The 14,136-nt window shown below is 41.1% G+C and overlaps 1 protein-coding gene across 1 annotated transcript in view; it reads left to right on the top strand.

The window, feature by feature from the left end:
* The window catches only part of LOC117810797 (CD151 antigen-like), a 37,979-nt gene extending 27,179 nt beyond the window's left edge, over positions 1–10,800 (top strand). The window contains exons 4-8 of the mRNA XM_034680762.1: positions 4,192–4,266; positions 7,143–7,247; positions 8,903–9,061; positions 9,269–9,355; positions 9,456–10,800. Of these exons, the coding sequence (XP_034536653.1) occupies positions 4,192–4,266; positions 7,143–7,247; positions 8,903–9,061; positions 9,269–9,355; positions 9,456–9,515 (486 nt within the window). The 3' untranslated portion in view covers positions 9,516–10,800. The remainder of the gene's footprint in view (positions 1–4,191; positions 4,267–7,142; positions 7,248–8,902; positions 9,062–9,268; positions 9,356–9,455) is intronic.
* The last annotated feature ends 3,336 nt before the right edge of the window (positions 10,801–14,136 follow it).

The raw sequence follows: 14,136 nt of genomic DNA, 5'->3' as shown, positions 1-14,136 counted from the left end.
GCACTGGCTGCTGCTGGAAGCGCATGAAAGAGGAAAGAAGTTACCAAAACTCTGGAGATATATGGCTGCTGTGAACGTGAGGGCACTAAAGGTCGAGGAAACTGTTCAAATATTTTCTTACAACCTCTGCAAGATGAGTCACTTTACCCAGAGATGTCAGATATTTTGTAGTACAGCCAGGAAGCCTCCGCAGAGCATGCTGCTGAGTCTGAAGTCAATCCAGGGCTTTTAAAAAGGCGTTAAACATATGAACCCGCCGAGAGTCATATTTGCAGTAATTACCCTGCGCCCTGAAATGGCCCAGGGAACGGCTGGTTGCTCAGACGTAAAGCAAATGTGGCTGTGACAGAGAGAGTGTATGCCTGAGATCATGAGGAGTCCTCTGGAGTCGGTGCAGTCAGTAATTCAGCCACTGTGGTCTCTGCAGCCAACACCAGGTTCTCTGTCACACCCTGTACACATCATTGTCTGTGTGGGATCACTCTGGGACACATGCTTTTGAGGTTTGTGTGTTTGAAAGAGAAAGTGCAGACAGTCTCAGAACACAAGTCTGAAAAATATCCCTGATGCTATCTCAGTTTGTTTTTAGCTACATCTGCAAGCATTCTTTTGTAGGGTATTTGATACACATTTCTTCAGTCCAGAGTAGAGCCTGATATGTCCCTCGCCAACATTATCAGACTGTCTGTATATTAGCCAAACACAGACAATAGGTAATTGGCATCTGTTTTCCATACTACAGTGATATGAAAGTTATTTCATTCACAAATCTACATCTGTAGTGTTGCATAAAGGGTGCATTCATGAAATTAGTCCAGTGAAATGTATTTTGTAAACAGTTCTCTCAGCACTGTCTGCAGCACAAGAAGCATTACAGCTGAGCAATGAGGTCATTGCTCCAATTAGTTAATGTATAAAGTAATTCTGAAATGGCTCTTATATCGATCAGTCTCATATTTAAAAATCAGTTATCTCACTGACAGAACATTTGTATAAAAATATGTAGCTAATATATTTATTTCAAACATTATGACAGTTCATTGATGCCGTGTTAATGCACTGTTAAAACGAAAAAGCTGTGAAAACTCAAAATTTCAAGGCAGCTGTCTGCACTTGAGTTTTGAGTTTTTAGGCTAAATCTTACATTTGAGCCAACTGATTACTTTTTGTTGAGATAACTTATCATGTAGTGTAACTTAAAGTTTTGAGTTCTACATACTAAGAAGTGAAAGTTGTGCCAACTTATTATTTTTTTGTTCAGAAAATGTACCTTTATTACTGCACATTACTGCACCGTTTTCCCACTTGCAAGGTAGCTAGCTAATGTTCAAGCCAGCTAACTATCGGTAATGACCATGCCTTATTAAACTAACTACACAAATTAAAGTGACATTAACCAGCAATCTACTCACCATCAATTGACCAACCGTAAAGCTGGAGTTTCAATGCAATACTCAAACTAAATACTCACCTTTAGGGCGATAACATCCACACAGGACAGGAGAGATGGCGCCACATGTGGGAAATTGAAAGTGTGGAAGACCCCTGTAGATTTGAGTCGGAGACCCCGTTCTTTGCCTGAAGCATACTCAAATAATTTAGCCGAGCCTCAAACCCATAATTTCAAGTTTTGCCAACCTAACTTATGAAATGAGACCAGCTTGTGCTGATTCTACTGAACATCCTCCTAAATTGATATAAAATGTTTAGCTCCCTTCCCTTTAAACACATTTCCTGTTCTAAGCCTGATAAAAAAGTGCAGATTTGAGGTCATGTATGAAACTTAGAAAGGAGGAAAAGTACGAATCATGTAACTTTATTACGCTGGTAGATTTTGGAAAAAATATGAACAGCACTGCCACCCAATCAAATCATCACACCCCGTGTTTACCCTCATGTGTTTGATTATATTAATCTTACGATCGGTATTCTGTATCTGCCTCTGTTGTCTCGTTCTTGAACCGTCAACACAACATCAAAATGCATCTCAGACTCTGCTCAACATTCAGGCTTGGAGCCACTCAGAGATCTAATCAGCACAAGCTATCAAATCAAAGACCAAGTCCACTTTACCGGCTGATTTCCTCCCTCTGATAGCAGCTGGCCAGAGGAATTTGGGTCAAGGTTTTTTTTTTTTGTCTGATAATATCTCCTCTTGTCCTTAATTCTGAAGAAACTTGGCATGGAAAGCAGACAGTCCCTCTAACTCCCACAGGCCCAGTCACGAATCAGACACCACCGATAAACTCCGAGCAGCAGACCTCAGTTAAAGGCAAAGAGTGTGAGATCTGCATTGGTTCAAGAACTTCATGTTCTGGACCTCCATAATTTAATACACCAATACAGAGAAAAGAGTCGATCATAAATAGAAATCACAAACTATGAGAAAGTACTAAAGAGTTTTACTACACTTTACTCAGTTTTTAGTTGTAACAAGTCTTATCTGACAAGGCTGTACAACTAATCTACAGTACTATTAGTTCAACCTTTAATACACCCAACCCACAATAACTAATCTTAATTTGTGAACCTTTGTTGGCTCTACTCTGTGCTGTATTTGTTTTTAGTTTATACAATAAGAGGTGTCAAAGTCAAAGAATAAAAAAAGGTAAAAAAAAAAAAATTCACAACAGTTACACAGTCCCTTTAATTCTACACATAATCTTAACAAAAAATGTTGCATACTGTTCATGCTTAGTTATGTAGGTAATCAATATACTTGGACTTCTTATAGTCACTATTTTTTGTATTCTACAACTTTTATTGGTTTATTTTTCAAACAGGAGAAACAAAAACATAATTTCACCTGTCCAGAGTCCTGTCATGAACAGATTCATATAATAATAATAGTACTAATAATGATCATAATAACTTATTTATATAGCACTTTTCAATACAGGTAACAAAGTGTTTCACAGTGGGCAATAAAAACAAAAAGAAGTGCAAAGAAAAATGAAGTAAAACAATAAAGCGAAATAAAACTTAAAAACATAAAAACGTATAAAACAGACCCTTAAAATTAGAGCTAAAATTCAATAAAATCACACAGTAAAAGCTCTCCTGTAAAAATGTGTCGTGAGTAATGATATAAAACACGGGACTGACTCTGCAAGTCTGATCTCTGGCAGGTTGTTCCAGAGTGTAGGAGCTCTGACTGAAAAAGACCTGTCCCTTTTAGTTTTCATATGTAAAGGTCTAGAATAAGACAGAAGGAGATGAACCAAGTGGCAAGTTGTATGTTGCTGAAAAATGAAGCCAGTGGGGAATTGCAAAAACCTGCAGTTCCTCCACTTGGGCTAGCTCCAAAAGCCAAGAAACCCCACTGGGTCCCTTTTTTACACAAAATGAAGCATGTTTACAGCCTGGTTCTAAAGATGGTCTTTAGCTGTAGCTTGTTTTTTTATTCTTACACAAGGACAGACATTAACAAATGTTGATCATGCCTGTAAAATATGTCCCCCTCTTATCATAATCACTCTTCTTATAATACCAATGCACCAAACGTCAGCATGAGAGGTTTGGCTTGCAGTGGTGAACCTTGAGAGATTTATTACATAAAGCTGTTGTTCCCCTCAGCATTACAGAGCTTTATAGGGACTTTCAACTCCATGTTGAGCTGTTGTGATGTTTTAAATCACTCTCGCTGCTCTCATAACATCATTTTTGGCAGCAGTAGGCAGCTGTTTTCAGCTCCGAAACTCCCACTGTAGACTAACTACACAGCACCGAAGAGACAGACACAGCCAGAGAGTAGCTGCTGAACACAGAGGAACACTCGGCAGCTTAAGAGTCGGATATTTCCCCCAGGAGTTGATTGAGACTGAAAGAGCATATTGAGAGAATATTGCACTTCAAGAACGCACATAAACACATTGGGTACTTTCTAGTATGCGTATTGACTGTTTTGAGCCAGATTTTTCTTCTATTAAAAAACCACATACTTACAACCTGGAGAGAGTCACTTGCTGTTTGAAACGTAGTCATTTTATAAAGCAGTCAGACTTTTGAGCCGTGCTCGTGTTCAGCTGTTTGTTTCTCTAAAGGCCACACATGCCTAGAGGAATGTTCAAAACTTACTCAAAGTGCTTCATGTGTGATTTTGAATACTCAAACATCAGATTTAAAAAAGCCACCTGTTGCTTCATCATATTATCATCCACTAACCTTTTTTCTCCTCCTCCTCTTTCACAGTACTTCGTTCTGCTGCTGTGCATCTTCCTGTTGGAGATCCTGGCTGGCGTCCTGGCTTATATCTACTATCAGCAGGTAATCTCCGTCCAGGAAAAAGTCTTTTTTAAAAGATCTTAGGTTGTATGCCTGAAATGTCCGAGGAGCAGCTGACGGATAGAGGAAGATTAGATTCTGGATGCAGATGACAGGAAAGTCATTTCAGGGAGGAAATCTAAGAAGGCCTATTAAAAGTACAAATAGCAGACTGACCATATTACTCATGGTTCATTTAGTCCAAGTGTAATGAAAAAGGTCTGCTTTAGATCTCATAACATTTCTAAATGCTGTTTTGAGTCATGAAAAGCAGTTTGATGTGATTTTGTGCTTAAAATTGACTCAAACAGCTGATCTCCCCCTCCCTCCACAATCATAGTAAAGACTGAGGATGGTAAACTGTGCCTCCAACAACACAGCTTGTTTACAGAATGCACATATGCTGCTTGTTTCATGTTATTTGTTCAATGAAAAGTCCTAAATGATAGCCTCTCACAGCATTTCAGCTCCGACAGTGTCGGCCTGTGATAACTGCACAGCAAGCAGTCACAGATGAGAAGGTTTTTCTGTGTGTAATATTACCATGACATTGCTTTCCACCAGCATCAGTCCCACCCCGACTCGAGTCTAAAGCCCTGGTGGCTTGTAGCTCAGCAACAGGCTCAATGTAGAGCTGCACTGCTATCATTATAACTGCCTCATTCATAATACACAATACGAGCAGCCTCTGAGCTCCATGGCTCTCTGCTGCTTCTTAAACTGCTCTCCTATTCTCGTCCAAAGATTCTCCCATGACTTAAGTTCTGCAAAAATGATTACAGATGCTCTTTCTCTCTGTCATCTCTCCATCTTTTGTTATATCCCATCAATATTTCTACTGAGCTGTTCATTGTCTTTGATTTTAAAGATGCAAAAGTTGATCATATTTAGTAAGCAGCAGATAATCCACAAATAAGACAAGCAACTCAGCCTCTAACTAACCAGTTAGAGGATCTATTGGCTTGCATTGCAGGAAGATATAGTTTCTTAGAGCAACAGATAACTCTCTGGGGTTTTCAGTGTAGAAAGGGACTTCAGATCAGGGCTATCTGTCCCGTGATGTTTACAACCCAAATATGAACTTGAATAAAGTGGACCAAGAAGCTAGATTCTACCGTACATTATTAGCGGCACCTGCATGCAGATGTTTTTAATAGAAATATCCACCAATGGGTTCCAGGATTGCAAAGCAGCTTCTTCCTCTGTTGCTCTGCATATGGACTGTTTTCCTGCATACAGCCAAAGTGCATGATGCTGCGGGATGATACTACTTAGAATAGCACATTTTGAGGCTATGAATAGAGATGAATACTCCTGATTAGTTCTTCATGTGAAAAACATACACCTGTTGTCATATCAAATGCTTTAACTATCTTTGCCTGCAGATGGCACACTTCTACAGTACATGTCAACATCTGCATGTCTGAACATCTTATCATGAAGTTTCTACTGTTCTTTTACTTGTATGTATTAAAACCTGTAAAGAGTTTGAACTGGTTATCAAACAGATTTGACTTATTATTTGTTCCTTTTTATGAGCCACACGAGCAAATGAGAAGGAGATTTAGTATTTCTGTATGCATAGGAAGGTGTCAGACAAAGTCAAGTCAGCAACACCGGGAGCTGACAGTGATGCATTCAGGGTAGGTTCAGAGAAGACTACTGTTACACAGCTATTAAACCAAGTGAACCACACTCATATTTTGGATGATATATGTATTGATTTTTATCAATAAGGACAGAATGATAAACAGATGAGTACACAGAACTGGTTTTCTAAATATCTCAAACTGACGAGGACACATAGATACATATAAAGATAGTACAATTAAGAACAAATTTAAGAAAGAGAATCAAGTGAATCACTGGTGTGTGTGATGTTAATGTGGACAGAGGGTGAAATAAAAACACTGCGGTTACTCTACTAATCAGAAACATTCAGTCACTGCAGGCTCTGCCCCTCAGTTCCTGGACCTTTGAAAAGTACTACCCCCTGAGCAGGGGCTTTTCAGGGAGAGATTAACCAACCCTAGAACTCAATTTAGACCCTGGTTCCTGTGGTCAAAAAGCACACAGTTCCTGGGAAAAGTCCTTAGTTCCAGGATAAAGTTTCTGCAGTGGAAAGCACCCTTTAACAGAAACGTTGCAAACAGTCTTCTATTTACATATTTTACAACAAGACTCATGATGACTGGTACATGTGATGGTTAAAGGAAAGCATGATATGATGGGCGCCAAAATCCACACAAACTGAACGGTCCTAACAGGAGCTTTAATTAATCTCTGCATAATGTTGTCTGCCTGTAATTTGCCTGTCTCCTCTCACTGGGCCGCTCTGGATCAACGCGCCGTGTGAACTTTACTAAAATGTCTCCTCCAAACTGTCAACAGGTGAAAGAAGAACGCTCCTGTTTCCTTGTCCGTACCAGTTTTTTATCCTCCCCATTGTCTTCACCTTCCCGTCTCTCATCTCTTCGCCCTCAACTCCATACGTCATCATTTATTCCCCTGATATCTCCTTCACGCTTTGATTTACAGTGCTTTCCCAGCTGGCTTGTTGCCATAGAAACTGGGCCCCCCAGACCTCCTGCTCCTGCAGCGAGCGTTTTCTGCCTCTGGTCCAAAGAACAAGAAAGAAAAGAAGAATTAAAACACAGACTTCCTCTGCTTTAACCCAGCTCCTCCTGCTCCTCTGTTGTTAGAGCTGTTGTCCGTGACGTGTATTATCAAGAGAGCGTTTAAACTACGTGTGTTACTAACCTCATCAGTAGCAAAAGTCAACTGTTGAGACTAATTTATCCCTCAGCTGTACTGTGGTTGTTCCCTTTGTTGTTAAGTGGTCTTCATGTGTATAAATCCATGTCTGTGTGTCTGAACAGTTGAACGAGGAGCTGAAACAGAACCTGAGAGAGACCATGACCCAGAAATATCAACAGAGCACCCACGAGCACATCACAGGGGCCGTGGACAAACTGCAGCAGGAGGTGAGAGTCTATGATCTTCAGCGTTCGGAGTGCCGTCACAGACACGGTTATTCAGAGACAAAGGGAAACTTGATGTATTCAGTTAGACTTTCTATAACTGAACAACAGCTTTTAAGCAAAATTCACATGGCCTCACATGTGGCCTGTTGATTGGACAGTGTTTGGTATCCTATCATCCCATCAGATTAGAGATTTGTGTGATGAGGGCGAGTCAACACAAATCCGATTCAAGTCACTCAGACTTCAGCTAAGCTTGATGGACTAGTCTGCACCCTCTGCTGTATTTTAGCCTCTTCTTTGACTTACACCAGCTGACAGCACATGAAGGAATGAATAAATATGAGCTGCAGATGAGACTTAAGTCGCTTCATTTTGTATGCATAGTTTTTTTTAGTGTGAGATGCCCCTGGCTGTCAGATGTCAACATTTATTATTTGTTTTCTTCTTAACTTTTTCACTCTGTGTCAGTTTCAAAAAATACTGCAGACTGGAAATAAACCTGTTTGCTTTCATGCCAAGAGCTAGAGGAGAAGACGGATACAGGAACAGCTAGCAGCTGGTTAGCCTAGCTTTGCATAGAGACTGTGAACAGCTAGCCTGACTCTGTTCATATTACAAAATCTGCACACTCATCAACAAGTTTTATGTGGTTTGTAAAACCCATGCAAAATAGTCAAGTGTAGAGATGCACAGAGGGGTTTTACAGGCAGCTCCATGCAGGGGAATAAGTCGTATATGTGACCTCTCCTGCCTAAGAAGTGGTTTTATACTTGTTAGTTTTGCAGAGAAACAGGCTAGCTGTTTCACCCATATCTAGTCTTTGACATAATCTAAACTAATCTGCTCACAGCAGATAAGCTGAGGTTGACAGGGATGAGCAGGGTAGGTCTCAATATAGAGCCCAACCGCAAGATGCTGCTTCAAATTCCCATGTCTACACACTGTACCTTTAAAGTTGTCAGAGACAGTGGAGGATTATTTCACTGAGCATCACTTAAAGCTTGGGTTTGTAGTCAGATTTAGATACACTTTTTGTTATACTGGTTAAAATGTGTTTTTAATTTTCACTATGATAATGTTTTGGTGTTTTCTTACCACTGAGTGAGACATGAGTTGACGTAGTGCAAAACACAAACGATGTGCTGAGGACCGGTTTTGAATCAGTCACGATCATATGGGCACAAATCAGCGGCGCTCGTGCATGTGAGTGGGGGCGTGGTTTTGGAGGGGCTCCGAGGGGAGGGGCTAGACGGAGTCCTGAGGAAATGCTGCATTCAAATTCATGCTAGTTTTCCATGACTACCAACCCTAGCTTTAATAAGTGTTTTGATAGCTTAGTTTGAAGCCTCAGTTTTGTTACCATAATGCATCTGAAGTTGAAGATAGTGTTACATGTTGAGAGCGAGCTGCAGATGAGCAGCAGAGATTTAAAAGCAGTCACATAATAACTTATCCATGATTTATTAAGCAGAGATGTAGAGTAACATCTCTGCCACTTTAAATCTTGAAGTTGTTCTTTTTCAACTTTCCAAATCAAATATTAGCAGAGACGAGTCCTGGACAACACCAGTTGAGCAGCTTTAAGGTCTTTTTATTCTTCTTTTCTGCAGCATCGATATCCCCCTCTTAATGTTTTCTTCTCTGTCTCTGGACAGTTCAAGTGCTGTGGCAGCAACAGTTCATCCGACTGGGCCGATAGCGTCTGGATTCGCTCCAGAGGCGCCAACGGCAGAATCGTGCCTGACAGCTGCTGTAAGACTCAGACTGAGTTCTGCGGCCGCAGGGACCACCCGTCCAATATCTACAAGGTGGAGGTGAGAGGATGAAGGGTGCTGTGGGTACCAGTGGGACTGACTTATCAGTATTTCTGTCATGTCTCAGTACGTGAGCGTTGAGACTGTGTGGTGTTAGAATTGCAGAGAGAGGAGGTGAACTGTACACACAAGGTTTGTTTGCTGTGAGACTTCAGTAACACTCCCACATCGACTGATGCAGCATAAAGACACTTTGTTTCCTTTTAGGGGGGCTGCATCACTAAACTGGAGAAATTCATCCTGGACCACCTAAAGATCATCGGAGCGGTGGGTGTTGGGATTGCCTGTGTACAGGTGAGCAAAGATTCAACTTTTTCAGCAACTTTGAATGAATGTCAGTCCATTGAAATCGCAGTTTCACTAAAATATGTTTTCTTTTTCTTTTAATTGTCAGGTCATAGGGATGATTTTCACATGCTGCCTATATCGAAGTCTAAAGGCAGAGCCGTACTAAGAGAAGCAGAAAGAAGAAGAAAGTGTGTTGGTAAAGGAGGTACCTTCATCACAACATGCCAAACTCAAATAGCCCATAGGTTCTTTTCTTTGCCCTGCACACACCGGGAAGGAAAATTTGGCGAGGGGTCAAAATGCACGTTGGAGGATCTCATTTTGTAAACAAAGGGTAGAAAAAGACTACAAGGTATCTTGAAGTAATTAGGCATTAAAAATGCAGCATCAGCTTCATCTTCAAGATCTCAGCACTGTGTGGAAAGCCTCAGTGAGAAACTGAGGGGAATCTTAACACATTAGTGTGTAAATTAGTGTGATTACAGCCTCATTGGGACTCAAACATTGTAGTTTTTTTCCAATCAGTTTCCCCGATATGCGTTTATGTTTGCAGGCAGGGTGCTGCGCCAACAGTGTTGTAAAGACCGGCAGAGGAAAACTGGCACTAGGCAGAAAATGTAAATTCTCGTTGCAGTGTCTTTCCAGCCCGGTCTAACAAGCCGCCTCTGGGGCCTTCTTCATCTGCAGCAGCATTTTGTTTCCACACTAACCTGCCCGTCATTCATTGTCAATGTTATTGAATAGTGGCCTTTTAAACTTTTGAACTGTTACTCTTATGTGTTATAAATGAAAAAAAAAATGTAACACTTGAGGGGCTTTCTTCTGAGCAATGAGGATTTTATTACTCAGTGTGTCTTCATAGTGACATGTCAGTGTTAACCATGTTTTTATTCAACTTCAAACCCTGCTGAGTTGAACTCAGTGTTGATGCACACATTTGTGTTTCTGAAAAGCATATTTGTTTCAGTTTGATGTAGCAAGTCAAGCATTTTAACCTCTATGTTACTACTCTACTACTGTATCCTGATAAAGCCGTTTTGTGATTGTGATAATGAAACAATCAGTGCCTCTAGTGATGCTCATAAGAAAGTGCCTCGTGTTTGCGTATTTACTTCATCTTTTTTGTATGAGGGATTTATCCACTGATGCCAAAGTTGTGGACTGTAACTTTGTGTAAGGACCTACTGTATCTCCTCCAGCCTTATTCGCCTATCTACTGATGCCTCTTTTTTACATTGTTTTCATAAATGAAGATTTTGTTTACTTTTCTATAGACCTTAAATATATTATTGTATTTAACTGACACGTTGTAGAAGATGATCTTTCACTCACTGTTAGAAACGATCCTTTCCTGTGTGCCTCAGAGACGACACTGAATTAATCTGCTGTAATTTCTCTTGATGATAATCCGGGAGTTATTGTAGTTTGAATAAATGTTGATCACCAAAACACCTCTTCTTGTTCTGTGTTTGATTTAGCTTTTAAAAAAACGTGACCAATAGATCAATTTTAATAACTTTTTAATTAACAAAATCTGATCTACGTCCTTCCCCTCGCAGTTAACGGGTCATTTCATCCCAAAGAACTGCCAGAAAGTGTTATTTTGTAAAGACAAAACCACTTGGCTGCAACCACTAGACCTTAAACAATTGGCAGCAGCTTACAGGTGCATTAGTGTATTAACCCTGAGTCTATCCCCTAATGGTATTGTACTGTAAGGATGTAGATTTGGGATGTGAGCCATATTGCTGACAGCTGCTAAAGGGCTGTGTTACCCATACTATGACATCCATACAGCCAGTAACAAGACTTATTCTGCTCTTTGCTCACTCATCTGACCTCTTCGTGTTGTTAAGTGACTGCATCAGCGTGTAAAGCAAACAGCAGCAGTGACTGCATGCAAACACAGGGAGGCAGCACCAGCCAGGCTTTCACTACAACAACACAACACCACACTGATGAAAACAGCTGGTGTGACTGTGTGCATAACACCCAGAGGCTATTGAGGATTACCCCCCACCCCACCCACCCACTCCCAAATATACTCACACTCTTCCTAATACAGAAAGTCAGGAAAGCTTTAATATGGGTTCACAAAGTGTTCAGGAGAAAAAAAAAAAAAAAGTGTTTTCTAAGCCCGAAGACGGTACAGATGTCACTACAACATTTAAATGTACTTGCTTGAAATATTCCAGGGGAAAACATACAGTTCATTCATAAAAATATGCCTCTGTTTGTGCTATGTAACCAGTTGAAAATTACTAAATGGGAACTGGTCAGCTCGCAGCTACAGACTACTAATAGGTCTCCACTGGGATTTCTAATAATGCAAATGAAGCCATTTCTCAGACAGTGAAGCCTGCTGTGTAGAAACATTTCTCCTCTGTGTAACAGGCTCACACCAGGGAATGGAACAACAGAAACCTGTGTGTTGTGACAGCAGTAGTAGTTGAAGGTGCTCTTACTGCACACCTTGTGAAAGCTGAGTCATCCCTGGCTAAATGAGCGTGAGGGTTTGTTTGGTTTTTCCTCATGTAGGGGGTAGGAGATGGGGGATTGAGCTGTTTCCATTGGAGTGAAAGTAGTTCAGCACATGGCAGTTTTTACAGGGCTTTTTTCCAAGAAGCAGACATCTGTGGAATGCAAGCGGTCTGCCCTGCTCTTGACACAGACGCTGCCTTTGCTTGCTGCTTGAGTTTTACTTTAAATAGATGACAAAAATTATGACAAGGCTTCAAACGACCACTTTGTTCCACCCAATTGTCCCCCGCTGATGAAAACCACAATAAATCTGTTTCCAGCCGGGCAGGCCTCCCTGACTGTTCTGCCTGCTTATTGTGAGAGCCGGCATCCAGGCTAACACAAGGGGTATGATAATAATGCGGTGCATGACATTTCAAGAATATCTCCTCCAGTACTCTCTAAGCAGTTGTCCATTCGGTGCTCATGTCACCCTCTAAACCTTGGCCGTCCGGCAGAGACGCTTTCTATTTTCAGTCCAAGGAGGCTTTGTGCACTCTTTTTCTACCTTTTTTTTTCCTGGAAGGTGATGGGATTTCTGTGCGTTCAGGGCAAACACACGGGGAGCTGTGCTGTAGTTTGTCAGCAGCTGGTGACAGGAGGAACACATTCATTCTCAGGGTTAGCCAAGGGCAGGGGAGCCCAAGGGTAAAGAGGCCGGTGTGAGCGTCTAATTATAGGAATATTTTTTATGAAATCCAACTTTCTTAACCGGAGACAGCTTGTTTACTGACTTTAACGATTTGTTGTTTCTGATTTGGTTTCACAGCAGTTACATTTATCACAAGTTGAAACAGTTGCTGTCGTCACTGGGGTTGGGTAAAGGTTAAGGGAAGTATCAGTTAAGGTCAAGTTTAGTATTACTTACAAGGAAATGAGTGCAAACCCTCAAGTTGGACATGACATGAGCAGTGCTTGGGTGTTGTGAGTATGCAATTTAACATGGTACAGTAACATGTCATAAATCAAGAAGCAAACCTCATTTTGCAGTGGCTTTCTGGCAGTTCACCTACACACATATTGGCAAAGTGACCTGACAAGTTTAAATTAAAATATACTTTTTTATGCTGTTAATAACTGAAACATTCAGGACTGAATGGACTCACATGTAACCCCAACTCAGCCGAGGCAGATGTCTGTCTAACATGAGTCTGGTCCTGCTCGAGGTTTCTGCCCTTTTAGAGGAAGTTTGTCCTTGCCACTGTAACTTTCTAAATGCTGCAAAGTGCTCTGCTCATGGTGGATTAAGATCAGATAAGACTGAGTCCTACCCTGTCTTGATGTTGGGTCTTTGTTGATAATTTAACACAGAGTATGGTCTAGACCTGCTCTGTTTGTAAAAGCGTCTTGAGATAATGTTTGTTGTGATTTTTTGCTATATGAATAAAGATGGATTGACATGTCATACTTTTTATTTCCGTTAATAAGCACTTCAATGTCAAAATGTTTTTTGTGTAGGGATGTTTTGATTCAGCTACTTTCCTAATCTTTTTAACAGAAATACAAATTCTAGCTAACAGGCTGGTTAAAGCATGTGGCAGTAGCAATGATCAAAGTGTGCGCAATTTATTTATCATGGCCTGACAAGGGATCACAGAGTCTGCAGGCAAACAATGTCAGATTGGTTTGCTCAGTGTGGCAAAAGTTAGCAGAGCTAGCACCACCAGCCTTCAGTCCTCCTTGCAGGTTAACATCCTCATGCCTGTGCTGGTTACACATTACTCTGATCAGGTGGTTTTAGGCCAGTTTAACCACACATACTTTATCTTCATTTTCTAGATCAAAACACTATCAAATCGTGCTGCACTACCAGATGCCATCTCTGCACTGTCCATCTACATCTGGGTAGTAGATATTTATAGTATTATGGCAGTGCCCATTTTCTAGAGCAACAGCCCCAGATAGTGGTGGGTGGCTGTACAACAGCTTAAGGCTGATTTATACTTGTGCATCACCGCTACGCAGCAGGGGCTGACGCAGACATGAGCACTACATACTTGTGCGTTGTTGTGTCCGTGACGCGCAGCAATTCTCCGCCGAAACCCTTAAGGACAGTGCGGTCTCTCTGATAGCCGGTCACTACGATCTGTGTTTACTTTTCCACAGCGATTCAAAGCGTGTTATGTTAATCTACAGCTGATACATGTTGCTGTTTATCATACAGACATGATTACATGAAGAATAGAGAGGAGGAGATAAAATACATGGCTGATGTGCGGCCGATGAGCGGGGATCCCGGAAGTGCTGTAAATGTGAGAAACACAATG

The sequence above is a fragment of the Notolabrus celidotus genome, chromosome 3 (genome assembly GCF_009762535.1).
Source record: "Notolabrus celidotus isolate fNotCel1 chromosome 3, fNotCel1.pri, whole genome shotgun sequence".
Taxonomy (NCBI): domain Eukaryota; kingdom Metazoa; phylum Chordata; class Actinopteri; order Labriformes; family Labridae; genus Notolabrus; species Notolabrus celidotus.
The sequence above is the reverse complement of the archived record's forward strand: the minus strand, read 5'-3'. Positions and strand labels throughout refer to the sequence as shown.